This window comes from Delphinapterus leucas, chromosome 16 (assembly GCF_059928025.1).
Source record: "Delphinapterus leucas isolate spDelLeu-1000000601 "Yukka" chromosome 16, BTC_Dleu_Yukka2, whole genome shotgun sequence".
NCBI classification, from domain to species: Eukaryota; Metazoa; Chordata; class Mammalia; order Artiodactyla; family Monodontidae; genus Delphinapterus; species Delphinapterus leucas.
This window is the reverse complement of record NC_143144.1, coordinates 24245036-24272798: the sequence shown is the minus strand read 5'-3', so window position 1 is coordinate 24272798 and position 27763 is coordinate 24245036. Positions and strand designations below refer to the sequence as shown.

Below are 27763 nucleotides of genomic sequence, written 5' to 3'. Positions count from 1 at the left end.
GCAGTTTAGTTATCCTTAACAGTTAATTTTTCTTAGCAAAAAAAAAAAGACCAGTAAAAGATAGCCACAGTACCATAGCAGGCAGTAAATGCATATGAGGAAAAAAAGGATTTTAAAATAGATTTTTATTTGCAAAAATAAAAATAAAACTAATCTGAATCGGGTTCCTTCTTCTTTCTTCTTGTCCCTGTTAAGGAAGTCCCAGATTCTGTTCTTCCTTTGCCATGCTCAGTTTGTTGTGTCATCCACTCTTTTTCTAGTTGTTTCAGCATGTCTGCAGTGAGGAGTCCTTGCTGCACCAATCTGGAAGCAAGGGATTTCTCTCCTGCACCAGAGCCAAGTGGTTCAGCAGCTTTACTCCCTAAAGCTTTGGTGCCGTGATTCCTTCTAGTTCGGCTCTTTACTGTTCCTGACAAACGGGACTGGCTTTCTGCTGATGAGTTCTGCAAATTCAGCAGTTTATGTGCCTCTGAAATTTTAATCAGTTTGGTGATGTTATGTACACCATCTTGGATAATGCCATCTAATTGTTTCTGGAGATCTCGAACAAGGCTGGCATCTGGAAACATATCTATAAACCGGTAGCTGGAAAAAAAGACATATTACATTATAGGAACAGCTCTTACCACAGTCACTGGACTAATCTCAATGAAGTAACTACATCTTGACACTGACTCATTCCAAATATTCTGCTTTTGCAAAACTGTGTCCAGTGCCTTTGCTCAACCTTTATTTCGGCCAACACACCTAAGGAAGATGTTGTTATGAGAGTCGGTCCTTGCTCATATCTTAAATGATTCCAATATGCTCCCCTAGTGGGACATGCCCCTCCTTTGATAATCACTGATCTACAGCAGTACCTCTCAAATCACAATGTATACATGAGTCACCTCAGGATCCTGTTACAATGCAGAATTTGATTAAGCCTTGGGTGGGTCTGATATTCTCTATTTTTAACAAGCTCCCAGTCGATAACAATGCTTTTGGTCCAGGGATCACCATTTGCGTCACAAGGATCTAGGGGACTTTCTCACCTACCTATCTTAACTAGAATCGTAAGAACTCCTTAAGTCATTTTTGGAATAGGTATAAACCAGGCTCAACTGCCTTAATGGACAATAAACATAAAATAGAGCACCCTGCAAATATGTCCCTAATTTGAAAGTGCAAAAGACCATCATAAAACCTTTGATTCACCCTATTACTTAAAAAATGAGAGTGCATACAGGAAAAAATTGGTACCTTAGCCACAGGTAAAGATCCAAGACATCATGGACAGCTTCAAGATCCATGAGGTCTTTAATATTCTTAGGTGGAAGTAACGGCCATTTAATATATCGTTGTAACCATGAGAAGGTCAGGGGCTCATTCCTGCTATACTGCCTGGCAAACTGAGAGAAACAGAAGAAACGAATTTGGTAAAACAATCAGAATTCACTTCAGTCTGTGACCAGAAAAAAAAAAAACAAAACAGCACAACAAAATGTTAACTGTGGCTATATCTCAATAGGCAGGCTGGTTTCTCTCCTTCTTTATACTTTTCTGTATTTTAGAGAACATTTAATATCTCATAAAGGTACTTTTTAAAAAAAAAGACATGATTTCCTTCTTTTTTCCAAAACCAGGGCAACAATATACACATGAACTAGCTTTCCAGGGACTGTCTATTAACTTTTATGAACAATTAATGTTCTAAGTTCTAGGCAGACAGTACCCGAAGACTCTCATTCCTTCATGCAACAGTCCTATAGCTTCAAATGTGAGCTTGTATTTTTTAATATCCTCACTTATTATAAAGAAACTCTTTGAGGTGGCTTCGTGCAAGGTTGGTCATGAGTCAATCAAACTAGTAAAGAGACTGCCTCTTTACTAGTTATATAGTTTTGGCCAAGTCACCACTGTGCTTCAGCTTCCTCATTACCATAAGACCATCATACCTCCTTCTTGAACCACACGACACTCTTGGAGAATATGCCGCCTCCCAGACAATGCTAGGCATTATTATGCATCACAATATACTATAGGAGACAGAAATAAAACCATGCAAGAGCTATCAAGCAGAAGTTTAAAATCTTTAGCTTCAAAAAAAAAAAAAATCTTCAGCTTCAAGGATAAGGTGATTTCAAATGATTCATTTCCTAATTAGGGAAAATTATCTCTAAATACTTAACCTAAGCAAGGTCAGTACTTTAGAGAGGCAGGGCAGTTTTCAAATAATTGTGGTTAAATAATGTCACAATTTTATTAATTTTAGTCTGGTGCATTCTTCTAGGTTTAATAAATGCCAAGTAGGACAGCCATGAAGAATGTAAATGTGACCACACTAACTTACTAATAAGCAGGACATGCCAAAAAGTTCTCTTATAAAGGCAGTGGCTTTAATATTTTTGGCCACAGACAACTAATGGAAGCCCATATGTAAAACAGCTAAGCACGGAGCTGCTCAGAGACGGGGAGGGAGAGAGGCCCATGCAGGAGCCACGGAACACAGTTTCAAAACAACTTCCTAAGGGGCATCAGAGACCATCAGTGGGATTGAGCTCCTTTATACTTCAGTAATAATGGAGATCAAGAAAAAAGAACTATCTCTAGATTTCACATTTTAATCTGTAAACACAACACATAACAACTATTGACCTGTACTGCTCCAGACTCCTTACTCCTTAGTAATATGCTTCCGCTTTATTAGGGTAGCTGCTTGACGGATGGTGTAAATGGGGTCAGGGCCATGGGCTCCAGCTCCATCCAGGCTAGTTTTTTAAGTTTAAGACTTTGTTCCATAAACTTCAACCTTATGCTAGTTAGCTCTCTCACAAACGCCAGCTCTAAGAAACAGAGAGCTGGTAATAGCTGGACACAGTAAATAGCTGGACACGGAACACCTCTGAGACACATTGAGGAAAAAAGAAAAAGGCAAGCTACAGACTAATTCATTGTAACATTTATGGGAAAGCACACCCACCCAACAAAAACTAGAATTTCTACTCACACAGGTATGTAGGCAAATGTAACGGAAAAGGTCTGCAAGGATACACAATGCTGATAATAGCAGTTATGCCAGAGGACTGAGACTGAAGGTGGTAGCCCAATTTAACCTTCTCTAATGTTTTAATTTTGCTCACACAAAAAAAGTACTGATGTATTATTTATGTAATTTTAAAGTAATTTAAAACATAAGCTTATAAATAGATTTGGTAAAAACAGAGCTAGTATGCAGAAAGCTAACATCTATTAAGAAGACGGCAGTGAAACTACAACAATGAATCAGGAAAAGATTCAAAGAGGAGACCTTTGGATTTAGTGGGGTGGGTGCTCCAAGCAGAAGCAAGAGGGACAGCAAGGGCCCAGAGATGTGAGAGGACACGGCAGGAGACTGGAAGTTCAGCTTCTACTGCCTTTGCCTAGTCCCCCTGTTTGGGTGAATCCTGTGCTCAGAAGTTAGAGATCTGTATCCCTACCCAAATGAGTTAAAAGAGGCTGGAACCTTGGCACCAAATTCACACAAGACAGCCATCCCCGGCCCAATGCCTGATAGTTAAGAAAACGGAATACTATGGCCACTACTGACCCCAAAGCCACCTCCCTTCCAAAACATATTACCCAACACCAATAAGGAAAAAGTATATCATCAGGCAAAGACCCCTTTCCTTGAAAAAACTGTTTAATTATTTTTGTTTTAGCTTCTTCAAAAAGGCTACCATATAAGCCCAAATACAAAGCAAGACTTCTCCTTCCCCAAAAAAATTATCTGTAAGAAAAAAGAGCCATTTTTATTTAAGTTCGTACACAGTACCTCATATTAAAGGGTACTCTCTTATTTCTTTATTTTGAATAACAAACTATTGTCTGGGGAAAATGCATCAACCTGAAACAACTCAAAATATCACAAAGATAAAGGCTTACCTGTAACAATGAAGAACAGACAAAAGGCTGCTTCTTGTTGATAGGGGCTGTGCAGAAAACATACCTCACTCGTAGACTTAATGGAATATGCTGGATCAACTCTGCAGAAAATTTAAAATCATCCATATTGCAGACAAAATACTGCCCATCAACTTGTGAAAAGTCTACAAAAATATCCTGGGGGGAAAAAATATATTAAATTACTGGACTACCTAGACTCAAGTCTATAAATGACAATCACTTTAATCCATTAACAGACTTCCAGAAAGGCCTGCTTAATTCACTGCCTCCTCAAGCTAACAGACTTCCCCCATAGCCCTCCCGACCTGAAATACTCAGAAAATTCCTCAGGACAAAAGTCCCAAAAGATTTTGAGAGAAAGTTTCTGCTTTCAAGATAAACTTCATAAACAGCAACTTCACAAAAACAGACTATCCATTCATGTCCACAAGGTTAACCAGTAATTGTCTGACATACTGACCTTTTTAGAAAAGCGATGTAAGAGTTTCTACTTACAATGAGATTAGAAAGCGTTGTGTCAGGGAGATGGTAGGCAAACATTTCAATCTGTTCAGCAGTTGGATGAAGACCAGCTGCCTTTAGTAAAGAAAAAACAACCATAAGCTTATTATTTTTTTTTAAGGATAAGTTTTCTTAAGTTATCTCAAGATAAGTCCTATATTCAGGTTAAGCTATTGCCAAATGAGTTAAGGGACAAGAATTTAAGTAAAACAGAGAAAAGCATCATACTTTGCCATTTATTACCAACTGGGAAAGCTGACGAGATGATTTAGTAAAACTAATCAAGTATACCCATCGAGTAATTAATCTTTTGCTTATATTTTAGTTATATTTCTAAAATCTATGATGATCTGATAGAGTACCACAAACAGTTTCCGGGGTCCCAATTCTCTCCACTGAACAAAAACGATAAAGGAAAACCCAATCACTTTAACCAGGGCAATAAAACTGACATACATACATAAAGAGAAAATGTCTAAATTGGAGGTCAGCTATCTCTTTACCTGTATATTTACACAATGTTAAGAATTGCCCACAATAAGTATAAGCAAGAAAATAAGAGAGAAAAGGAATGGGAAAAAGAAAGAGGAAAGGAGGAGAGAGAGATGAGTCATGGGAGGGAGGCAGACGATGAACACAAGAAAGGAGCTACACAGGAGGGAGACGGGGGAGATCCGTTATCAGCTGCACTCTTAACAAAAGCTACAGAAATGATTTCAACCGCAGCTTTCCTCCCGGAACTTTTCCTTGCATTCTCTCATTTATATACCCTTTTACCTGGGTTCACTAAAATCAGATGAGCCTTAATTAGTGAATTTTCCAGGCAAACTTTAATTTGCAAGTTTGTTTAAAACATGTACACTTCTGCCTCATTAACTACACTAACCAAAATTTAACCCTGTCCTTACTGGTTCAAAGTTGTATAGCTTAATGCTATTTTTGCCCCCCACACAAAGGTTTCTTCTACTTCCGAGCTTCTCACAATTTTCAGTCTGCTGATATAGTTGTGTGCCCACCTGAAGCAACCGTGCCCCTATCCCCACCCACTGCTAGATTATAGGAAGAACTAAAGGAAAATCAGGTTTACTAAACTTGTTATATTATGGCTACATTTGTAAAATCTGAATCTTTCACTTGCATACATACATACATACATACATACTCTAACAAAAGGGTCTCTATTAGGCCTCTCAAAAGCAATAAAGCAGGGTTTTCTCTTCTTTATTTTTTTATTTATTTACTTATTTTATTTTTGGCTGTGTTGGTTCTTCGTTGCTGTGCACAAGCTTTCTCTAGTTGCAGTGAGCGGGGGCTGCTCTTTGCTGTGGTGCACAGGCTTCTCATTGTGGTGGCTTCTCTTGCTGTGGAGCACGGGCTCTAGGCACGTAGGCTTCGGTAGTTGCGGCACGCAGGCTCAGTAGTTGTGGCTCACAGGCTCTAGAGCGCAGGCTCAGTAGTTGTGGTGCACGGGCTTAGTTGCTCCGCGGCATGTGGGATCTTCCCGGACCAGGGCTCGAGCTCGTGTTCCCTGCATTGGCAGGTGGATTCTTAACCACTGCACCACCAGGGAAGTCCAAAGCAGGGTTTTCTTGACATGATTTTCATGGCACAAAATTTTCTTTTGCTTATTTGTTTCCAGGTGTCTGAGGCAAAAGTCTGGAAAGTAAGGGAAGGAAGGAATGACTGTCCTCCACAGAGAAGTAGCAATTACTGTGTTACACCTTACCTTTATAGGATCCACAGGCCTATTCAAAATTTCCTTTAATAAACTGAGGTCTTCTCGATTCATTGTTGTAACCTCTCCTTCTTTAAATTTTGAACTGAATCTACCAGCTCTGCCAGCAATCTGCAAGGCTTGAGAGGTGGTGATTGGTTCTATTTCTTTCTCTCCCTTTTCATTGATACTGGGCTTCATAAGGGAGTAAAAAATAATTCTTCTTATGCTCCTGAAACAGAAATACAACTGATCTCACAGACTGCTGTCTGAAAAACCGCCCATCATTTGATGCATTACAGAAATGCTCACTCTAATTCTAGTTTAGGCCTACTTGCAATATTGCCCACTATTTACAAAGTAAGGTAAAAGGGTTTGTTGGTAATTCTTTTTCTTCCCTTTAAATAGCATTTTTTAACAACTGTGTACATTTACTAAAAATCATCATCAAATTATACATTTAAAATGCGTGAACCGTATAATATGTAAATTATACCTCAGTAAGGCTCTAGAAAATAACTTTTTTACAAATTAACCCCTAAAAGTAGTGGCTGGCCCCGCACGCCCAACAGGCACACACCCTTGTTGACTGAGACACTGACAATCAAATGAGCTAATGTAATAGGTTAGCAGTGGTAGGAAGCAGCACTCAAAAGTCCAAGTGTTATGTGATATTTTCATTTTATTCCCTCAACAGGTATGAGCAAGATAAATCTCAGATCTATACTATAATATCCATTCTCCTAAATCAAAGTGTTTGGTCATTCTAATGCCAATTATAAGTTTTTTTAATTTCCATCTAACCCACTGAATATCCATGATTATTAAAAACAGATTACTTACAAATTAAGTCCCATGCCAACTGCATCTGTAGCAACCAGGATTTTGCATGGATCACCAGGATCATTAAACTTTCTGGCTTGAGCAAGTTTGGTCCCTAAAACAGCAACAGTTTATGTTAAATCAGTATTCTCAATCTTTTACTACATCACACTAAATATATCTTGGGGGCTCCCCTGGTGGCGCAGGTGGTTGAGAGTCCGCCTGCCGATGCAGGGGATACGGGTTCATGCCCCGGTCCGGGAAGATCCCACATGCTGCAGGGCGCCTGGGCCCGTGAGCCGTGGCCGCTGAGCCTGTGCGTCTGGAGCCTGTGCTCCACAATGGGAGAGGCCGCAGCGGTGAGAGGCCCGCGGACAACCAACCAACTAACTAACTAACTAACTAAATCTTGGAAACCCTTACCTCCTACTCTCCATTTTTATGGATAAAACTCTTATTGTTTCAAATTTATTTCTTTACATTCTCAAGGAGCCAGTTATCCTTTATTTCCATTCCTTTAAGTATATCCACAAAGAGCAACACAATCCTCTTATCATTTCTGAGGACACTCATCAATAGACTTCTGGTAATATTTTAAGAATATTACCAAGTTCATATTTTAATGACATTTCTGTAAGAAAGTCATCAGCTCAACATTTAAAAATACAGTCTAATAATATCAAGTAACAAGAGCTATAAATAATTAAAATACTTCTATCACCACAAAGATGACTAGAGAAATATTTATTTTATATGACCTATAATAAATTACACACCAAGCAACTTAATTCATATCTTTTACTGTGTTTTCTAGACATATCTCAACACAAATGGCAAAAACAAGAGATTTCATATCTTGTCATGATGAAAGCCAATAATTACCAGGTGGGAGACTGCCATATATAACAGCTGATTCCAATCCCCGAATTTCAATCTGTCGACTCACAGAATAAATATCATTCTTGCTAAAACAGACAATGCAGTCCCCAGGCCGGAGGTTGTCTAAAGATTCTAATGCGTGATCCAGCACAAAAATGGGGGTAAGCCTCTTATAGGTTCGAACCTACAATAAACGATATGATATTGTAAAATAACATACCTAACTCAGCTTCTTCTAATATTGTGAAAAACTCACAATCAAGAGTAGCTAGATACTGATAAGCTCCAACTTTTTCAAGGGAAAATACAGAAAAACATTTATTTTGATATTATAAATATTACCATCCATTCTCACTGGTATTTCTAAATTAACAAAATGTTACAGAGGATTTCATAAATTTTCAAAGCACTTTCATATATATTTGATTTTTATGGCAACGTGGTAATTTCAGAAAGGTTATTAAATATTATTTCCCTTTTATGAAAGAATAAAATAGAGTCTAATAAAAGATCAGGTCTGATGAGGATTTTTCCAGTTCTAGCCTTCTCTGATTTGCTTAAAAACACAAAGTGAAAAAAAAAAAAAAAAAAAAAAAAAAAAAACACAAAGTGAATAACAGCAAAGCCAAGACTGGAACCCAGAATTTCTTCCACTACATTCCACTATCTCTCCCTGAAAGCTGAGCACAAAACTAAAGTAATGGACCAATTTAAAAATATTTCTTCATTTTATTACAGAAGTCTGGTAAAGAAAACAAAAAGTAGGATTAAATGGAAATGAGTGGCTTCCTACTCTAGGAATTTGAAAAAGGGTACAAACTATCTCTACCAATCAGATATATATCAAAGTCCCCAATATCTGACACCTGAGACTTTGAAAATCACAAACTTTTGCTGGAGCCTCCAACTTCCAACATTCCTGATTTATTTAATTCTAAAGAGTTCTGTTTAAACTCCAAAAGGTTTTGTCAAGAAAAGATAAGGAATCTCCTTATACTTTTGGAGACTTAGGGTGTGACAGCCACGCAGTCAGAACTTTAGTTCATGAGGCTCAACCAACTATGTATGACCTAGTCAACTACGAGGAAATGAAGCTAATCTTTCAAGTTCTGATTTTACCACCATCTGGGGCCTATGAAGCCACTGCCTGGGTACTCTGGGCTATTTGCTATGCCACCTTGAGAACAAAGTGTATAATCTAGTACCTCCACATCTTCCCCAGTTGTGTACATAAGCTCGGTAACCAGGTCAATAGCAGCAGATTCTCCACACAAATGGATTTCTTCAGCACAGAGTCCTGTTAAATGCAAAATTGGCATTTCTTAAAATTTTAAAGATATAAAATTAAATATGCAATACTCTACACACCAAAAATACTTTAAGTTTGCTTACCTATTGCTTTACAACTTCACCAAGTGTTTTCATATTATCTCTATGATTCTAACCTCAAAACAAAACCTTCTAGTAGGCAAAAATTATCACCACTTTTATAAATCTTGGGGTTTTTAAATTGCTTTGGCCAAGGTTTTGAGTCTACTAGAGGATGAAGCCAGCCTGAACTAGAACCTGCATTTTGATGGTTAATACTGAACATTAGTCCTATACTTTTTTTTTTCAAATTAGGCTCCATGGAATCACTGAGGTGCCTCAGAGGCTGGGGGCTGGTAGGTAGGAGAAACTCCAAGCTCCTTACCCCTGAGCACATCCACTTTCATCTATTTTATATTACAGGCTTTAGTGTATACTCTTTGTTTACAGAAAGTTTACCTATGTTTTTAAATTTCAAAACACTTGCCCTACAATATGCTGATCAAAAATTCACTCCAATATCAAGCAGGAGAAACGTTCATTCATGTCTATGGACCTCACTTCCAGGAGCCTATCCTAAAGAAGTAATAAAATGAATAAAAAGTTAACGCCTACAAAGATTTTTACCGCATCATTAATAATAGAGAAAAATGTTCGACTCTTTGGGACAAATTACAACTGGTCTCCCACATCCACAGGTTTCACATCTGCAGATTCAACCAACCGCGGATTGAACATATTCAATCCACGGTTGGTTGAATTCATGGATGCAGAAGCCATCCAACTGTAAAGGATTTGAGCATCTGCAGATTTTGGTATCTGTGCGGGTACAGGAACCAACATCCCACAAATACCAAAGGACGACTGTGTAGTACAGTTCTTCAATGGAGAACATGCAACATTAATATGTGGTATGAAAAAAAAGTCTATGAAACAACAGAACTGAAAAAAAAAGCAAGATAAAAATTATATATTCACAAAACACCATACACGTGAGAAAAAAGACTGCCATGAAACACCAAAATGTTAATAGTGGTTGTGTAAATATGGCAGGATTTGAACACTTTAATTAAGTGATTATGCTAATTTTATGACAGAAGAAATGGACTTCCCATTATTAGAACAATACTTGGAAAATTAAAGCTCACACTTAGCTGACTTTTTTGTTTGATTTGTGTCAAGAGAGAATCTAGCTGGCTCTATTTGGCAATGTCAAGCAGATAAATGCAGATAATTCGCAGTGCAGATGTCACAAAGCACAGGTTTTATAGCAATAAGACCACCAACCTAGTAGTGCTCTGGTCCAGGCCCATCCTCTGGCTGGATCTTTAATCATTTGAATTTCATCAATCACAGCCACTTCATCTTAAAATAAAAAGTTATCATGAGCAAGACCATCTACTTCAATAGTATTATAAACAAGCCACAGTACCAAAATTCAAGCTTGCAATACCACCATAATCATCATCATTACTTATTAGGTGCTTCATTTCTGGCAGGCTTGTTCTAAGTGCTTTACAACTCATTTAATCCTCACGACAAACCCATTAGGTAAGTATCATTATTACTTACATTTCCTTTTTTTTTAATCTCATCCTTTTTTTTTTTTAATTAAAAATAATTGTCTTTGGCCACGCCGTGAAGCTTGCGGGATCTTAGTTCCCCAACCAGGGACTGAACCCATGCCTTCGGTAGTGAAAGTGAGGACTCCTAACCACTGGACCACCAGGGAATTCCCGTACATTTACATTTTACAGAAGAATAAACTGAGACCCAGAGAAGTTAAGTCACTGGCCCTAGTGTAAGATTTAAAACCGTGAAATTCAAACCCAGACCGTCTCTACTGCACTGCCTCCCAAACTGAACAGGTTCAGTTGTCCTATTTTCTGCAATCTCAGAAGCAGCCTGGAGAATCTGCCTAATAAGAACACATCCACACAGCAACTGAAGTAGCTCCTGGGACCAAAGAGTAGATAACCCTGCGGTAAAATGAAGCACCTCAGGAATCCAGACGGGTGTCAGGAGGAGAACCAGAGAAGAACGTGTAATTCCCTGAGCTCCAGCTCTGCTTATTCTCAGGGGTTTTAAAGCTTATTATGGTAAAAAAAATAGTGGCTCATTTTATTTTCTAATGCCAAAATGCTTCCAACCATATTATTTTATTCTTTTTAAGTCATATAAATTATATTTTAGTTAGCTTCCCAAAATACCAAGGAGTTGCAAGGAGCATATTTTAAAAAAAGGAAAAATTTAATGTGCCCACAATGACATTTAGCAAACAAAAGAAAGCTAATTCTATACTGAAAAACCATCAGATTAAAAATTACTAGCATATCTGAGCGTATACAAACAAGATTAGAAAAGAGGGCACAGAAGAAGGAATTTTCATTTATATGTGCTATTTTAATTTTTACAATGTATTACTTTTAGAATAAATGGATTTTTTTGAAAACTATCCATTTACTCAGAAAGTTAAGATTATTAAAATGAAAAAAGCAAGCTACCAAATAGTACATAATATATAATCCCTATTTTATTTAATATACACACTCACGATGCACACATAAGTATAATGCATACACAATACAAACACAGTCTAGAAAATATACACCACAGGGTTAATACTTGTTGATTCTGGATGGGTGGAATTGGGAGATTTTTTTTTTTCCTTCTCTTTGCATTTATTTTTATGTTTTCTATAATGAAGAAATGATTGCCTATATAATAAGGAAAAGTTAATTTTCATTTAAAATACTTTTAAAACTACAGTACTTAAATAGAAGTTTTCTGTGGTACTATGTGTAATACTGAAAAACTTTAAACAACCTAAATATTCTTTAATAGAGGAATGAATAATTTTAGTCATAATATGGAATACTACATAACAATTTAAATGAATAAATGTGATATATATTCATGATACATATATATGTATACAAGACTAGATCTAAAAAATATGTAAAATAAAAAGCAAATTGTGGAATAATAATGCAATATGATAATCATGTAAATGTTTTAAAACACACAATCCACAGTATTGATAGGCAATACATAACAGTGATACCAAAAAAAGGAAAGGTATATACCAAATATTTGATAGCAACTGGATCAAAAGAGGAGAGAGGAATTGAACTGGGGAGTGACACAAAGGAAAATTCATACTTAGTGACATCTCAGTTCTTTTACGAGAAAAAGGGAAAGAAATTCAAAAGCAAACATAACAGAAAGTTTGGCATTTTTAAGTAGTGGTAAGTCCTGGGTATTTGCTGTACTATTCTTTTCTTTGTCTCAATTTAAAATTTTTTTCACAATAAAAAACACATTCCATATGTTCATCTGAATTTTAAAATAAAAAAATACTAAACCATACAGTTTTTAAAATGGTGTATACATACAAGGAGTTGTAACACTGCACATCTCAACAGTACAAGCAACATGGGCAGCCTGTTTCCCGTCTGGCTCTACCGTCACACGTTCTTCACCTGTAACCAAGTCACATGGCACACCCTAAGATGACAAAAAGAAAACTGGAATTATTTCCACCTTGAAAACAATAGCAAAAAGAAGTTTTGGATGTTTAATAGAGTATTCTCTCCATTACGTCAAATTTATTTGTCTAATAGTTGAAACAAAATACCCCCAATCCTTTAAAAAAATTTTAATAAGAAAATAAAAGTCACTCTTTTATATAACCTATGTAAACTTGGAAACATCTCAAATCAGCTAAATTCTCAGGTAACAAAAGCATGAGAAATTGCAGCAGTTTCACTTTTTACCTCTGTACTATTTCAATAGTTTCTGTACCATTTTAGTTTATTAAAATGAAATTGTTTCTATGTTCAAGAAGAATATTATAAATAAAATTTAAGAATATAAAGACCTCCTAATATATTTCTTTGAGAAGGACCAACATCAATGCTATGGTGTATTTGAGTTACCAACCACCCCCGTCCACTCAGGACTGAGGGGTTCCCCAGGATGAAGAACACTTGGTGCTAAATCAGGGAAAGTCCAGGCAAACTGGAACAGCTGGTCTCCACAGTGGCCTGAAACTAATGAGGAAACATCAGACGTATCCAAACTGAGTGACAACTTACAACACAACTGACCTGTAGTCTTTCAAAATGTAAAGGTTTGGCATGGACATATATACGCTACCAAACGTAAAAGAGATAGCTAGTGGGAAGCAGCCGCATAGCGCAGGGAGATCAGCTCGGTGCTTTGTGACCACCTAGAGGGGTGGGATAGGGAGGGTGGGAGGGAGATGCAAGAGGGAGGAGATATGGGGATATATGTATATGTATAGCTGACTCACTTTGTTATACAGCAGAAACTAACACACCACTGTAAAGCAATTATACTCCAATAAAGATGTAAAAAAAACAAAATGTAAAGGTTATGAAAGACAGAAAGACTGAGGAACTGTAGTAGAGACATGACAATAAAACACAGTGGGAGACCCTGAACAGAATGCTGGGGTGGGGGGGTGGGTGGGATGGGGAAATGGAGTGGTGGCAGTGTTTATAGGACAATTGGCAAAATATGAAAATGGACTGTGGATTAAATAATGGTATTCTATCGATATTAAATGTCCTACTTTAGATGAATATCCTGAGGTTATGTAAAAGAAAGTCTTTGTTCTGTGGAAATACTTTAACTATTTATGAATAAGGAGGCATTATGTATGCAAATTACACAAATTATTCAGAACATAATAAAAGAGAATGCAAATCACCTACCAAAACGGGTTAATCTTTCATTATAAAGTCATAATAAAACAATGAACTAAAATGTGGCCCCTTTACTGAAACGATGCCTCAGACCACAGGGCATTCAGTCCTTTTCTCAGTCTTTATCGTTCTAGTTCTAGTTGACAGCATCAAAGGTCTAATCTTAAAAAAAGGTAAATTGAATACAACAGAGTAGGTGGGTAACTCTGAGGAGACAAAGAAGGGGTTCAGAGGGCGTTTCATCTATATCAATATTTTCTTTTTCTTTTTTTTGGCTGTGCCACGTGGCTTACAGGATCTTAGTTCCCCCACCAGGGATTGAACCCGGGCCCTCCGCAGTGAAAGCACCAAGTCCTAACCACTGGACCTCCAGGGAATTCCCCAATAATATTTTATTTCTTGAATCTGATGGGAGTTGGGTAGTGGACTCAGGTTATCTGAATGTTATTCCCTGCATTTCTCTGTATATGTGAAATATTCTGTAATATTGTATTTCACTCATTCTAATACACACGTTTTTTCACATTTTAGTATCTCTGAAACCAGGATACCTCTTAACAATGGATGGCATGTCAGAATTCAGTCGGCAGCACCATCTTCTTTCTCAGTTTTACATAAAATAACAGTACATCTTACACTTGATGGCTTGTTAGATGCAACGCAATATGGCACTTTTTGTTAACAGTAAATTACTACATACGCCTTCCCCCTCTACCCCTTTCACTCTACTCTCCCCCAAATTAACAAGAAAAAGAGAGAATATTTGGTAATATACTAACAGCAGCATTACTCTTTTCGAAGATCTCATGTGCCAGTAATTTTAAAGGACCACAATATACTCCAGATTTTGCTGACAAGTATTTCTGGATTGCATGATAAGTCTTTCCACTGTTCGTGGGACCTGAATGGAATATTATCTTCCGCTGTAAGACTCTGGCTTCTGGGTACCTAAAACATGAGTAGGTAAACAGCTTAATTCCATTAACCTCAAAATCCTGGCAAAGGTATTAAATGAAAAAAATTCCAAGGAAACATCCTCTTAACATTCATAAGATAGCATCTTTGAAAAATTAAATGATGAGCTTCATATCCACACTAAAATGACTGCTTTCCAAGAATAGCATTTACTAACTAGAGGACAGAAAAATCCAAATGCAAATTAATTTATTGGATATTCTTGCCACTGTACAAATCCCCTTCCCCAAGAGTTACCTAAAATAAGTTTAAACTGCTAACAGCTCCAGAGATTTGTCCACATTATTTCCACAGCTCTACATATGCCCTATAAATAAATATTCCTAGGCTTCTGAATTTCAGCATACACAATAAAGTGACTGAGTCTTCTGCTTCTGGCCATGAGCACTTGCCCTCTCACCATAAACAAGTACAAAACTGGACAAAATATATACAGCAGCTGCCTGGGGACATGGACAGGAGGCAGTGCAGGACTACAAGCCCCAAAAGAAAGGAACACCTGAGATGAGCCCTGCAGTACCCCAGCAGGGCATAGGGAGGTGGAACCCAAGCAAGGTAAAGTAGTCCCACTGAGCTGAGCAGTACAGATCAAGTTCAAAGCTGCTGAAGCAGCTGGAATTGGAAAGCCAGAGTGTGAAAGAGAAAAAAGGGTGCAATAGAGGGGGAGCCTTGAAATCTGCGTGGGAGTTCCTTGGGTCCTTGGCCAAGGGCTGGACTGAGCATGTGCAGGGCCTAACAGAGGACAGCTTGCTAAGTTTGAGTGGAAAGTCTCAAAGAGTTGGCAAAGTGCTAGGAGATGCTGGAGTTCCAGCCACAGTGGTAGTGGGGAGAGCTCATTAATAGCGTATTCAGCTGAGACACCAGGAAGGCCACACCTGAATTGTAAGGATGACACCCTAAAGGGCTACTCTAGATCTGCCCTAATAAAACCTTAAACCAAACTTGATTAGGATTCAAGGCGAGACACCAGTTAACTGCCTGCCCAAACTGCCCACTTTTCTAGAGAAAACAAAACAATCTAGACGACTTATGATTTATCATCCAGCATACAATAAAAGTATATAATGATCACTAATTTTCCAAGATTAGAAACTGAAACTTTCAAATCTACAAATAAAGAAACTAACCAGTTAGGTGGTATTCTTAGGTCACTGATTTTACGTAGATCATCCTTACATTCCAACACAGGAAATATCTGTTTTGCATGTCTCAAGAAAAATGGAAATAAATCATCCACGTGAGCTGGAAAATAAAACACTGCATTAATATGTGCAATCCAAATGTTATCCATAACTGCACTGAATGAGAACTTTACTCTTAGTGAGCTAAATTAAGGGGGCATTGCCAGAATAAAAAGAAAAACCCTAAAACAAGGAACTCTATCCTTTCCTGAGGTCCGGCTTTGTCTTACATTTTCCTCCTTATTTCACCTATATTTTCCAGGAAAACAGAAAATTGGCTTTCAACAACCACGTTCCACTTCTTCTATGCAAACAGGTAAAGATCAGCATTGATGAAAGTTAAGTTTAAAACAAAGAACCTGGGGGAATTCCCTGGCAGTCCAGTGGTTAGGACTCGGCACCTCATCGCAAGGGGGCCCCGGGTTCAATCCCTGGTTGGGGAACTAGGATCCGCAAGTGGCATGGTACGGTCAAAACAAACAACAACAAAAAACAAAGGACCTGGTAATATACATTAGAGAGAAGGCCTGTGGTTACTGAAGAGAAATACAGGTGCCAAGTATTTTTTAAACTACAGAGGCCACTAAGAGACAAACCATGAAAGTGAATTGACGCCTCAGCAAGAAGTCTCCACACCTTAGTGGCTCTGATGAGGGTGGGGCTGTGTCCAATTCTGCTTTGTGTCCAGGTTCTACCTCAGTGCCTGGCCCACGGCAAAGGTCTAATAGTCAAATACTTAAAACTATAACCAAAGCCAAACTGCCCATGGGAACAAAATAATGATGTTCCTACTTTTTTTTTTTTTTGGCGGTACGCGGGCCTCTCACTGTTGTGGCCTCTCCTGTTGCGGAGCACAGGCTCCAGACGCGCAGGCTCAGTGGCCATGGCTTACGGGCCCAGCCGCTCCGCGGCATGTGGGATCTTCCCGGACCAGGGCACGAACCCATGTCCTGTGCATCGGCAGGCGGACTCTCAGCCACTGCGCCACCAGGGAAGCCCAATGTTCCTACATTTTTATCTTTTATAGCAAGAGCTTTGTCCTAATATGAGGGAGAAACAAGCCAGTGGCAGAAACAGATGGAATCTGTCATGTATTAATTCTGTCTTGTGTGAGAGTTTATTTCACTGTAGCCTATATATTACTACATAGTGAAGAGCAGATAATGACAGATGAAGACCCCAGTCTTCCTCCAGCCTAAGACATACGGGTGATTTAATAACCAGTTCAGGGACCCACTATAAAAGCAAAAGGACCTAGAAGGCCTCCTACGAAAGCACTGAATTATTTACAGAGGATATTAACAGGGCTTATTCTAAAGCAAATACGCCCTAACTAGAGAAATAAACATAGGAAGAAATAAAAAGTATGCTCAACAGGATTTTAAAAAGTCTCTAAACACTTGCCTGCACTGAAGCAAATATCATTCAAAATAATGTGAATGTCCACATCCAGGGAATGAGACTGCATGATATAATTTCGAAAGCTTATGAAAGCTTGGTGGAAGAGACGAGCTGTGGGAAACACAAAATCAAAATAGGTAGGACTTAGTTTTCATTTAATTTCTCATTTTAAAAAATACATATACACGTCACACCTAACTCATCAAAGTGTCTTTTTCTTTTCTTGTAGTACAGCTGGTTTGTTATGATCTGGGCTAAAACTGATATTCTAGTAGAGCATGAAGGAAAGCTGAACACACAGCTCCCTTGCCGTGTGTCTGGCTCCCCAGGTGCATCCTGCCGATCTCCTGCCTACAGAGAAGCAAAAGTCAGGGACATTCTCTAGATTACAACTATGTATTAATAAGTATGTCCAGGCCACACTAGGTCCCACACAACAATGACAAAGCTGTAATCTAAGCAGTAATAAGATGTCTCTAATGGAAATCTTATTAGCCTTACCATCGAGTCCATAATCAGCACTCAGTTTCTGAATTTCTTTTCTCTTGTAAAACTTATCTAAGATCTTCTTTACTTCATCTGGAAGAAAGATATAAAAATTTAACATATGTTTAACATTTGTTTTCCAGACAGAGAAATGCCCAAAGAGCAAAAGAAACCTGAAGTCATAACACTCAAGGCAGCAGTCTACTGAGTGTTGCAAGAACTTGAAGGTTTTAGTTGATCACAAACTCTTTATAGTTTAATAGTGTCTAGAAAAAGTATAAAGTCAAACAATGCAATATTCCTGTAATACTGCAGAAGACTAAGCAAGGTGCTACAGGATTAGCATCACCCCTAGCCTCCATCAGACCACTTTTAGATAACCATGTTCTGTTTTGTTTACTTACAACCATTCTGAACATCAAATAGTGAGCGGCTAAAGGTATCTAGAAAGATAACCAATACTGTGAGGGCCAGATCATTATGCTTTCGTGTGAATGACTAAAGGAGCCAGGGATGATCTTTAGCTTGGAGATGATTTTAGGGAGAACAGATTATACATATTTTGTTCTAGATGGCATAACTAAAGTCAGTGGGAAGTGAAGGAAACAGATTTCAGTGTAATTTATACAAGAATTTCCTAATAATTAGAACAGGGAAAAGGGGTTGTCTCACAGAAGTGCCAGCTCATTGTCACTGAAAAGTACTCAAGCAAGGCTTAGATGACTGTATTTCAAGGGTGACAGCAGAGAAATTACTGTGCTATAGTGGAGGCTGGATTAGATACCTGCTGAAATAACATGCCACTATGAGTCCCTAATTTTACAGGTGAAAATACTTTTTTTTTTTAATTTTTTTTTTTGCGGTACACGGGAAAATACTTTAATCAAGTTGAAATTGTATTAACATTGCACATGTGAAAACACTACTGCATTATTCTGTAGAGATAAACATTTTACTAATCCAGCCACACACTCTACATTTCTGGGAAGGCAGGCCAAAACTGATACAGTCTTTGCTCATGAAACACAGAAAGGCCAGGTGGCCTGTATTTCTGCCTCCCACCAGAGTACCAACTGCACTTGCATCCAACCACAACACACACACAACACTCACTGAAGAAATTAAGCCTGAATAAAGCATCTCACTATCAAAACTTTGTTTTGCAGAATGAGGGAATTTCAAAGTCGCTGGTTTAGCCATTAGGTTTGCCCACAACTAAATGTAAGATGCATACAAATATATCTACTATCACAGGCAGCTATCCTGATATTTCTGGGTTTCTGTTACTTTGTACCCAGTGGGTCCAACAGTTTCTTTACAATAGTGGAAAAATCAGTGACAAAAAAGGCACATGCAATTGCCTGGGGAAATTCTGCTGACCTATAAACTCAATACAAACTGAAGACATCACATTTATTAGAATTAATCCATTTTCTGTAACTAACACTCCAGTGTTATGCAAGAATTATGATACTTCACTCAATTTAAAATGCTTCAGAAACATGAGGTTTCTTATGCTAAGTGAAAGAAACTAGTCAGGAAGGCCCACGTATTGTATACTATTTATATGAAAGGTCCAAACAGAAAGGGAATGTGGATTAGTGGTTGCCACGGGCTGGGCAGAGGGGAGTGGGGGCTAGGGGAATGGGGAGTCACTGTTTCTGGGTATGGGATTTCTTTTGGGGTCATGAAAATGTTCTAAAATTAGATTATGGTGATAGTTTCACAACCCTGCAAATACACCATTTAATTACACACTTTAAATGGAAAAACTTTATGATATGTAAATCATACTGTACAGCTATTTTAAAAAATGAATACTACCCACATACTAAAAGTGAAGTTTCTCTGTATCAATACTTTCTTTTATCTAAAATTTAAAAGATAACTGCAAAACATTAACACAATGGAAATAGCATGGAAAAAAATTTAATCTACTACAGAAGTATATGGAAACATAGTTTTGTTTTTCATAAAAATTAAGCTTTAACTATCTCATTGTTCTTTTTTAAAATCATTCATTCATTCATTCATTCATTCACTTATGGCTGCATTGGGTCTTCAGTGTTGCGAGTGGGCTTTCTCTAGTTGTGGCGAGCGAGGGCTACTCTTCGTTGCGGTGTGCGGGCTTCTCATTGTGGTGGCTTCTCTTGTTGCAGAGCATGGGCTCTAGGTGCACAGGCTTCAGTAGTTGTGGCACACGGGCTCAGCAGTTGTAGCTCGCGGGCTCTAGAGCACAGGCTCAGTAGTCGTGGCACACAGGCTTAGCTGCTCCGCGGCATGTGGGATCTTTCCGGACCAGGGCTTGAACCCGTGTCCCCTGCACTGGCAGGCAGGTTCTTAACCACTGTGCCACCAGGGAAGTCCCTGTCTCATTGTTCTTAACAGAATGACCTGATTTGGGGATCACAGTTACTTCTCATTTAAATTAACGGTGATTAAAGGAGACTCTCTAGATTGCAGCCACAGTAAAAATGACTCAGTACTACAACTTTTAACCAATTCATAGCTTTCTTCCAGCTTCCTACAATGGGAGTTTGGGATTTAATAACAGGTTCTCTTCTAAAATGTAAATGTACCTCACATGAGTCTTTACACAAAAATGATCCACTTTACTCACTCCACGTACATCTCGATGAAGAACGAAGTAGCTACTACTAATGGGTGGGACTGCTTAAACCTTATGATTTACCCATTTTGTTAAAATGTTTTAATTCGCTTGTTCCACTGTACTTATCAGTAATTAACTAGAAGCCCATTACTTAATACATCAAAGCTCTGTGATCACTTGAGGGTTGGAGAAGCAGGTGGAAAGGTACAAAACTCAACCTCTTCAAAACAGAATTGGAAATGCCAAAGTCATAGTGGAAACAGGTGGGGAGAAGTGATCAGAATAGATCAGAACATCTCTAGGATCCAAAAAGGAAAGGGAGAATCAATCCTGAAGGGACTATACCAAAGACCACCTAGTAGTGGCATTTAGTTTCCACCCCTTTAATATTACAACTAGTATTACCACTCTTGTTGAATATGAAGAAGTACTGAAATATTGTTCTAGTAGTGGTTGAACTCATGATGAACCTTTTTTATCATCACAAAGGGAATTATAAAAAATAGTACTAGATTTACTGAAACTGTCCCTATTGCAGCAGACAGTTGCATTAGGCCAAATGCCTCCGACCCTTCTGCATCTCTCTCAGGTGATGGGTGTGAGAGATGACTATTCCCTACACCCTCAAATGTATCTGTACCTGATACACCTACATCAAATTACAATGACTTCGTTAGGCTTCTGTTCTTTCTTAAGGTTCCCCTTGTAACCAACAGCATGATTCTCATCCAGGAAGCTAGCTGTGCTCTGGGCAGAAAAGTGTTGCCTAATACCCTAGGCAGAAACTGTCTCCATAATCTTGATCCCCTTAGCATTACACCGTAATTCTGTACTTCGTGAGTGATTCGCCAGAACATACCAACCCAGATGTTTTGAAAAGCAAGTTTCCCCCAAAACTCTGACTCCAGTTCACTTTACCAATATGGAGCTGAGTGGCTTCAACCCTACGAATCCAAGTTCCAATCTGCATCTACCCATCTAGCACTACTAGCATCTATGAGGAAGCTACCACAACCTGTCTCAATTAATCTGATACCTTCCCTAGGAGTCACAACTGCTAATAAAATTCACCATGAATATTATTTGTTGTTGTCACGTCCTGTAAACATACCAGTTATCAATCAAAAATCAGAAAGAGATCATGTGAGGTGCATCAATCACCCATGGTCAGCCAGGGCTCACCTAGCTTACCTCAGTGCCTCGGTGCTACCTTCCTCCTTCACTGCTCCACTTGAGACCGCCCAAAACTTCCAGCTTAGTCAGCTGTCCAAGAAAGGGGAGGGCCACTCTGCCATCAAAGGTAGCTGCACTTCATTGTTAGAACTTCCAAACACTTAAAAATTCATAACAGTGCCCAAAAGATTTCAAAACACTGATCTGGTGGGACCAGCTGATCATGAGTAAAAATACATCCAAGGAATTTTACACCAGCTATTAACAGCCTAAAGAAAGAGAGGCTTAGAACCTTTATTTATACGATACCCCAAAAATAAGTATTTTGTTAAATCCTCACATCAACCTATGCTATATAGTTGGGATAGATTATTTGGGCTCCTAGGGTAATAGTTTTCCCAGTTTCCACACATCACAGATTCTACTGCAGGGTAATTCCATTTTTCAAATAGCAAATGTTTAGTACAAGTGACACTAGTTTACATTTGTTCACCCCTTTACACTTTTCAAAGTGCTTTGCCCAACTCTTTATCATGACTTTCACAATCCAGAGATGTAAGCAAAGAAAATATTACTCTCATTTTACCATTTGGGAAATGGAGAAAAGGTAAGTAAACTGTAAATCGGGCCAGTCACTTAAGTGCTGTAATGACTATCACAAATATGCACCATCTTTCTACTTGGAGTCAATCATGTTCACATGGCTAAATGTGTTACAATCAACCAGAATAAATACACATATACATACAATATATATACATATACTTATATACATATATGTATGTGTTACAGTCAACCAGAAAAAAATATATATATTATATATATCTTTACATAATATATAAGTATATGTATGTGCTACTGCATGACTAGATAAGTGTCAGGGGTAAAGACTGTCTACTTCATAAGAGTTACAGGAAAGATTAAACGGGTCACACGCTTAAAACAGTACCTATCTCTAGCAAACACTGAGTATTAGCCATTGTTATTTTTAGAAAAAGAAGAAGAAGATGGAATTACAGATGTATTCTAGGCAGAGGGAGTAGCATGTGTAAAAGCCCTGGGGCACAAGTGCACATTTCATCAGTTTGACTGAAACAAGGAGAGTGGCTCGCAACAACGCTTCTCCAACAGGTACCCACGCCAGATCAGGCAGGGATTGAGGACCCTTTTAAACTGGGAACAATGGAAAAACATTAAACAATGTTTTGCAAGGGAGCAATAGGATTAGATCTTGCCACTTGCCGATTCCTTTCCCTCTGGAGCCCCGGATGACCAGGGAACCTACCACTTTCGGTGTGCACACCCTTATGTTCCACCTTGTACTACAGCTGGCCATTCATATGTCCTTCCTCCCCACGAGACTGTAAGTTTCTGGAGCGGAAGAGATCTGGATGTGAGTCTGGTTCCTCTTGGCAACCACCATACAGCCTAACACAATGTCTGGTTTGCGTAGGTACCCAGTCAATGACAAAAACTCCTGAAAGAAATCTTCCTCTGGCTTTTCAATGCCCCACTCCCTTGTCCCTTCTCGGAGCAATAGTTCTGGGTAGCGGGGGAGGAGAAAGAGTACGCTAGAAATCAGTCGTCCACCTAACGACTCAAAAAAGGTGAATCGTCCCATCACAAGAGGGCTTAAACCATTCACAGGACAACAGTGAAAGGGAGAAGGCCACTTGTGGAACAGCACATCAAAGGATCAATAAGACACAGTCCCAAGCCTTGAAGGGCTCACACGCCAGTAAGGGAGGCAGACAGTGACAGGCACGATGACAACGCTCGAGGGGACCTCGGGTCTCCAGGGGAAGGGCGGGGGGTAAGCTTCTTCGCGGGCCCTGCAACACCACCCGCGCCGCCCTCGCCAGCTCCTGCACTCACTCTTGTCCAGAGGGCGGGTTAGCTCGGCCCCGACATCGCCGTCCGCGCTGCGGCCCTGCGGTTTCACAGTCAGCGGCACGAACAAGGACGTGTTCGGAGCTTTGGAGCCTCCTGAGGCAGAGGAAGAGGCGCAGGCAACGGCAGGAACGCGCCCCAGAGTCCCAAGAAAGGGCCCAGTGTGGGCGCGAAGGGCAGAGCAGATGGCTGCCCGGGGGCCAGGCTGGCGCCCCGGGGGAAGCCGAGCCCACAACGAGGCACACCTGCGGAAGGACATTGAGACCGCAGACTCGAGAGGAGGCTGGCTGGAGCAGCCTGCGGACACGGCGGCGGGCAGTGACGCACAGCGCCAGCGCCTATAGCCCGCAAAGACCCAGAACAGCGGAGCTGCCCAGGAAGACGCCCGATCAATAAGGAAAAAGTAGTGCCGGAAGATTGCTCGTAAAGGGGAGGAAAAGCTTAGAAGCGAAAATCACAGAAGATAAGTGCTTGTAAGTCCTTGTTCTCTCTCTCTTTTTTATTGGAGATTGGAGCCAGCTTTCTTTAAAAAAATAATCTGGCTCCTTTGGGGATGTCATAGATGAGAGGCGGGGCCTGCGAGGTGTGTCACATGACGCAAGCTGGCCCTGCGGGTAAGTGTTAGGAAGCACGTGGGTAGTGAGGCCAAGCCTTGTGGGTGCGACTGGTGAGAGACGCCAACTCTCTAGGTTGTGGCGCCACCGTGGCTTGCGGACTCGAAGCTTTGAAGAGCATTTCCCAAAAGTTCCTTAGATTATTAACTTTCGTTTCCTGATGGAAGGCGTTAGAGAACATAACTTGATCTGCCCTTCAGGACCGTTGTTAAGGAATTTTGTTCCACAAGTTCTTAGGTAAACCCCTTGTATGACGTGTGTAGGTACTTATACTTTAATATGAGCAGTTTGTATACATCATCCTAGCAGCTGGTATGTCACAGCCGCGTAGCAAAAATATGTACCCTGTACTCGGGGCAAAGGTTAATTTCTTTTGCATTAGTTGGATACTGTTTCATTTGAGGTTGCAACATCTTAAATTCAAGATATGCCGTTGGATTTTCCATATCTCTTATTATACTTAAAACATTAAGGTCTTGCAACTTGAAGGAGCACGGCATATGATTTGTACTATTGCATGTCAAATAAGATTTCAGTAACAATTTGCTATTGTGCCTTTGATTGACCGAATACTTTTTTTTTTTTTTTGCTGTACGTGGGCTTCTCACTGTTGCGGCCCCGCCCGCTGCGGAGCACAGGCTCCGGACGCGCAGGCTCAGCGGCCATGGCTTACGGGCCCAGCCGCTCCGCTGCATGTGGGATCTTCCCGGACCGGGGCACGAACCCGTGTCCCCTGCATCGGCAGGGGGACTCTCTACCACTGCGCCACCAGAGAAGCCCATCACCGAATACTTTTTAAACATCAGGGATTCAAGTAGACGGCCCTTTGCCCTCAAAGAGTTTTTGATCTGGTTTTGGTCATACTAACGGTTAACGTTAAGTAATGAAAATGTTTATTATTCTTAGGCTAATGAGAGTTCAAAGAACTATTCATGCCAGAACTACAGGCCAGTTGTTATGTCATCGTTTCTCACCTACATACCTCTGAACACACTGGGTGCCTAGTACAACTGCTATCAAACCACTAAAACTGTATCATAATTGTGTTTCTAGAGTAGTAGTACTCAAACTTCAGGGTGCATCAGAATCATCTGGAAAGTTTGTTAAAATTGTTGGGGCCCTACTCCTGGAGTTTCTGATTCATAGGGTCTGGGGTGGGGCCCAAGAGTACGAATTTATAACATGTTTCCAGGTGATGTTGACCCTGCTGGTCTGCGGAATCACACTTTGAGAACCACTGCTCTGGGTTATAGTTCCTTCAGGGTAGGGCAATAAAATAGCACTAAGGAAATACTCAGGAAAATGCTGAATGAATGAATAAATAGAGAAATAAATGGGGGACAGGGAAAGGAAGTGGGAGAAGTAAAGATACCCTTGGCGGTGGGGAATAAACTAAGTTCTCTCTTCTTTGCCTTTGCTATTAACAAAACCTGGTTTATAAGTTTTCTCAAAAGCACATTCTAGTAGATTTCTCCCCCTCACATCTTGCCTACAAATGTAATTTGACATTTCTAGAGTATTTTTCTAATGTAAGGTTATCATGATCTGGATAACAAATTGTTTATCCCTTAGAATCATGGAGTAATAGAGCAGGAAAGGGGTCTTAGATATTATCTGGTCCAGTTTCCCCAGACCTAAGGAGGGAGCAACTATCAAATGCATTTGTAGAACTTGTAGATAGTGTCCACATGGTCCTGCTCTGCTGTCTTGCTTTCTCTCCCCAGCCTGATAAGACTCCTAGAGAGCCTAATCTATTTCCTTTATTCCAATACTAAGTTGCATAACAGTTCTTATCCGTAATTTTATTACATTTAGACATTTTTTTTTCTAAAGGAGGACACCTTTAATTTTATAAGCACTAGGAAAATAAGCTTCATCCATTTATTCAGATATTGAATGTATTATGTGATAAGCACAAGTATACCAAAACAAAACAGGCTGAGCCCTCAAGAGGCTTATTAAGTCCATACAATTAAAAAGTCTTCTAGAAGTGTGGTAAACAGTCCTGGAGGTATGCACAGCATGACTTGGAAGCACAACAAAGGGACATGTCTTTGACTTAGAGGTGGAGATGGTGTCAGACAAGAGTGGCCCGGAGAGTCTTACAAGAATTTAAGTGAAGTGCCAGCACAAGGGCACATCTTCTCCAAGGAGTCTGGCATAACTGGAGCTTAAGGTGTTTTGTAATAGGGAATTTAAGCTTTTCCTGGAATCGAGTCACTGAAAGATTTTAAATAGGGGAGTGACATAAGAATTATGCTCATAGAGGATCCCAAGCCTAAAAAGGGATCTGTCATATTTGAGAGTGCACATTTTCCTCACTGTATCTTTGATTTGAAACTGTAAAATGTGTTACATTTCAATCCAGGCTAGTATAAACCCCCTGGAGAGTGCCTGTATATGTGTTCAACAGATTCAGCTGAATATACAAGGAAAAATTTAAGAATTTACTGACTCACATGGTAATTAGAATTGAGTATTCCAACTACTTCATCCACACTTAAGGGGTCCAGAATATGCCACTGGGGCATAAAATTTTTAGTAGAAGACATTGGAGTTCCTGAAATCCTGTCTGCCTAATAGCAGAGCCTCCCCAAAGAACTCCATTGCCATAAATCCCCTCACAGGGAGCAACCAGGGAAGATTAACTCATCACCAGAGACAGCGAGAAATCGACACCTAAACAGACTTTCGTTACAGAACTATCATATCTACCATCTATTTTCCTAAGGATCGTTTTATCTTTCCTAAAAATCATTGGCTTTCCCATTAGTGCTTTCTCCCCACAACTTCCTCTAAGTCATTTATAAGCGTACTTCACCCCCTTTCCCCTAGCAAGATGATATATAAGCCCCAAATTCTAACCACCCCTTTAAGTCACACTTCTGTGAACTTCCTCTAACTCGACTACAACTGTCTTTTCTTTTGCTAATCTGTCAGTTTAATTAGTAGGCTCTCAAACACAAAAGTGGGTAAAGTTTTTCCTCCCCAACAATTCAAAACAATGAAATTAGCTATTTCTCTCTTCACCAGCGAGAGAAATAACTAATTAAATGGTTTGAACAGTGGTTCTCAATCCTGGGTAGTTTTTATTTTTTAAATAAATTTATTTATTTTTGGCTGCTTTGGATCTTTGTTGCTGTGCACGGGCCTTCTCTAGTTGCAGAGAGCAGGGGCCACTCCTTGTTGCGGTGCGGGGCGTCTCATTTCAGTGGCTTCTCTTGTGGTGGAGCACAGGCTCTAGGCACTCTGTCTTCAGTAGTTGTGGCACGTGGGCTCAGTAGTTGTGGCATGTGGGCTTAGTTGCTCTGCAGCACGTGGGATCTTCCCAGACCAGGGCTTGAGCCTGTGTCCCCTGCATTGGCAGGCAGATTCTTAACTATTGCGCCACCAGGGAAGCCCCAATCTGGGGTAGTTTTTAAATGCTGCTGTCCGGGCCCCTGAAATTCTTATTTTATTGACCTGGATAGGACCTGGCATGATTATTTTTAAAAACTCCTAAAGTGATTTGAATGTGCAGCCAGGGTTGAGAACCACTGGATTAGATATTGTAC

General features: G+C 39.6%; 1 protein-coding gene across 3 annotated transcripts; it reads right to left on the bottom strand.

Moving 5' to 3' along the window:
• Window positions 1-108: 108 nt before the first annotated feature.
• On the bottom strand, window positions 109-23932 carry SUPV3L1 (Suv3 like RNA helicase). Of its 3 annotated transcripts, XM_022590746.3 has the most exons (15): window positions 23581-23931; window positions 17937-18014; window positions 17439-17546; window positions 15981-16095; window positions 14658-14826; window positions 12544-12655; window positions 10436-10513; window positions 9046-9137; window positions 7844-8024; window positions 6983-7076; window positions 6152-6371; window positions 4420-4500; window positions 3904-4080; window positions 1243-1391; window positions 109-585 (listed from the first exon to the last, which is right to left on the bottom strand). In XM_022590746.3, the coding sequence occupies exons 1-15, from the start codon at window positions 23852-23854 to the stop codon at window positions 150-152; spliced, it is 2364 nt and encodes a 787-aa protein (XP_022446454.1). In that variant the 5' UTR covers window positions 23855-23931; the 3' UTR covers window positions 109-149. The 3 variants fall into 3 exon arrangements, with proteins under 3 accessions (XP_022446454.1, XP_089753710.1, XP_089753711.1); XM_089897584.1 differs by lacking the exons at window positions 14658-14826; window positions 17439-17546; window positions 17937-18014; window positions 23581-23931 and having other exon boundaries at window positions 15981-16057; XM_089897585.1 differs by lacking the exons at window positions 109-585; window positions 1243-1391; window positions 3904-4080; window positions 4420-4500; window positions 6152-6371 and adding an exon at window positions 5938-6081 and having other exon boundaries at window positions 23581-23932.
• Window positions 23933-27763: the final 3831 nt, after the last annotated feature.

What these genes read in the sequence shown, in the direction of transcription:
- SUPV3L1 (XM_022590746.3), bottom strand. Translation starts at nt 23,854, where the DNA reads ATGTCCTTCCGCAGGTGTGCCTCGTTGTGGGCTCGGCTTCCCCCGGGG. An exon ending in TCGAAAAGAGTAATGCTGCT is followed by an intron (nt 12,656 to 14,657) that starts GTTAGTATATTA and finishes TTGTCATCTTAG; the next exon opens with GGTGTGCCATGTGACTTGGT. An exon ending in CAACGCTTTCTAATCTCATT is followed by an intron (nt 4,081 to 4,419) that starts GTAAGTAGAAAC and finishes TTTTCCCCCCAG; the next exon opens with GATATTTTTGTAGACTTTTC.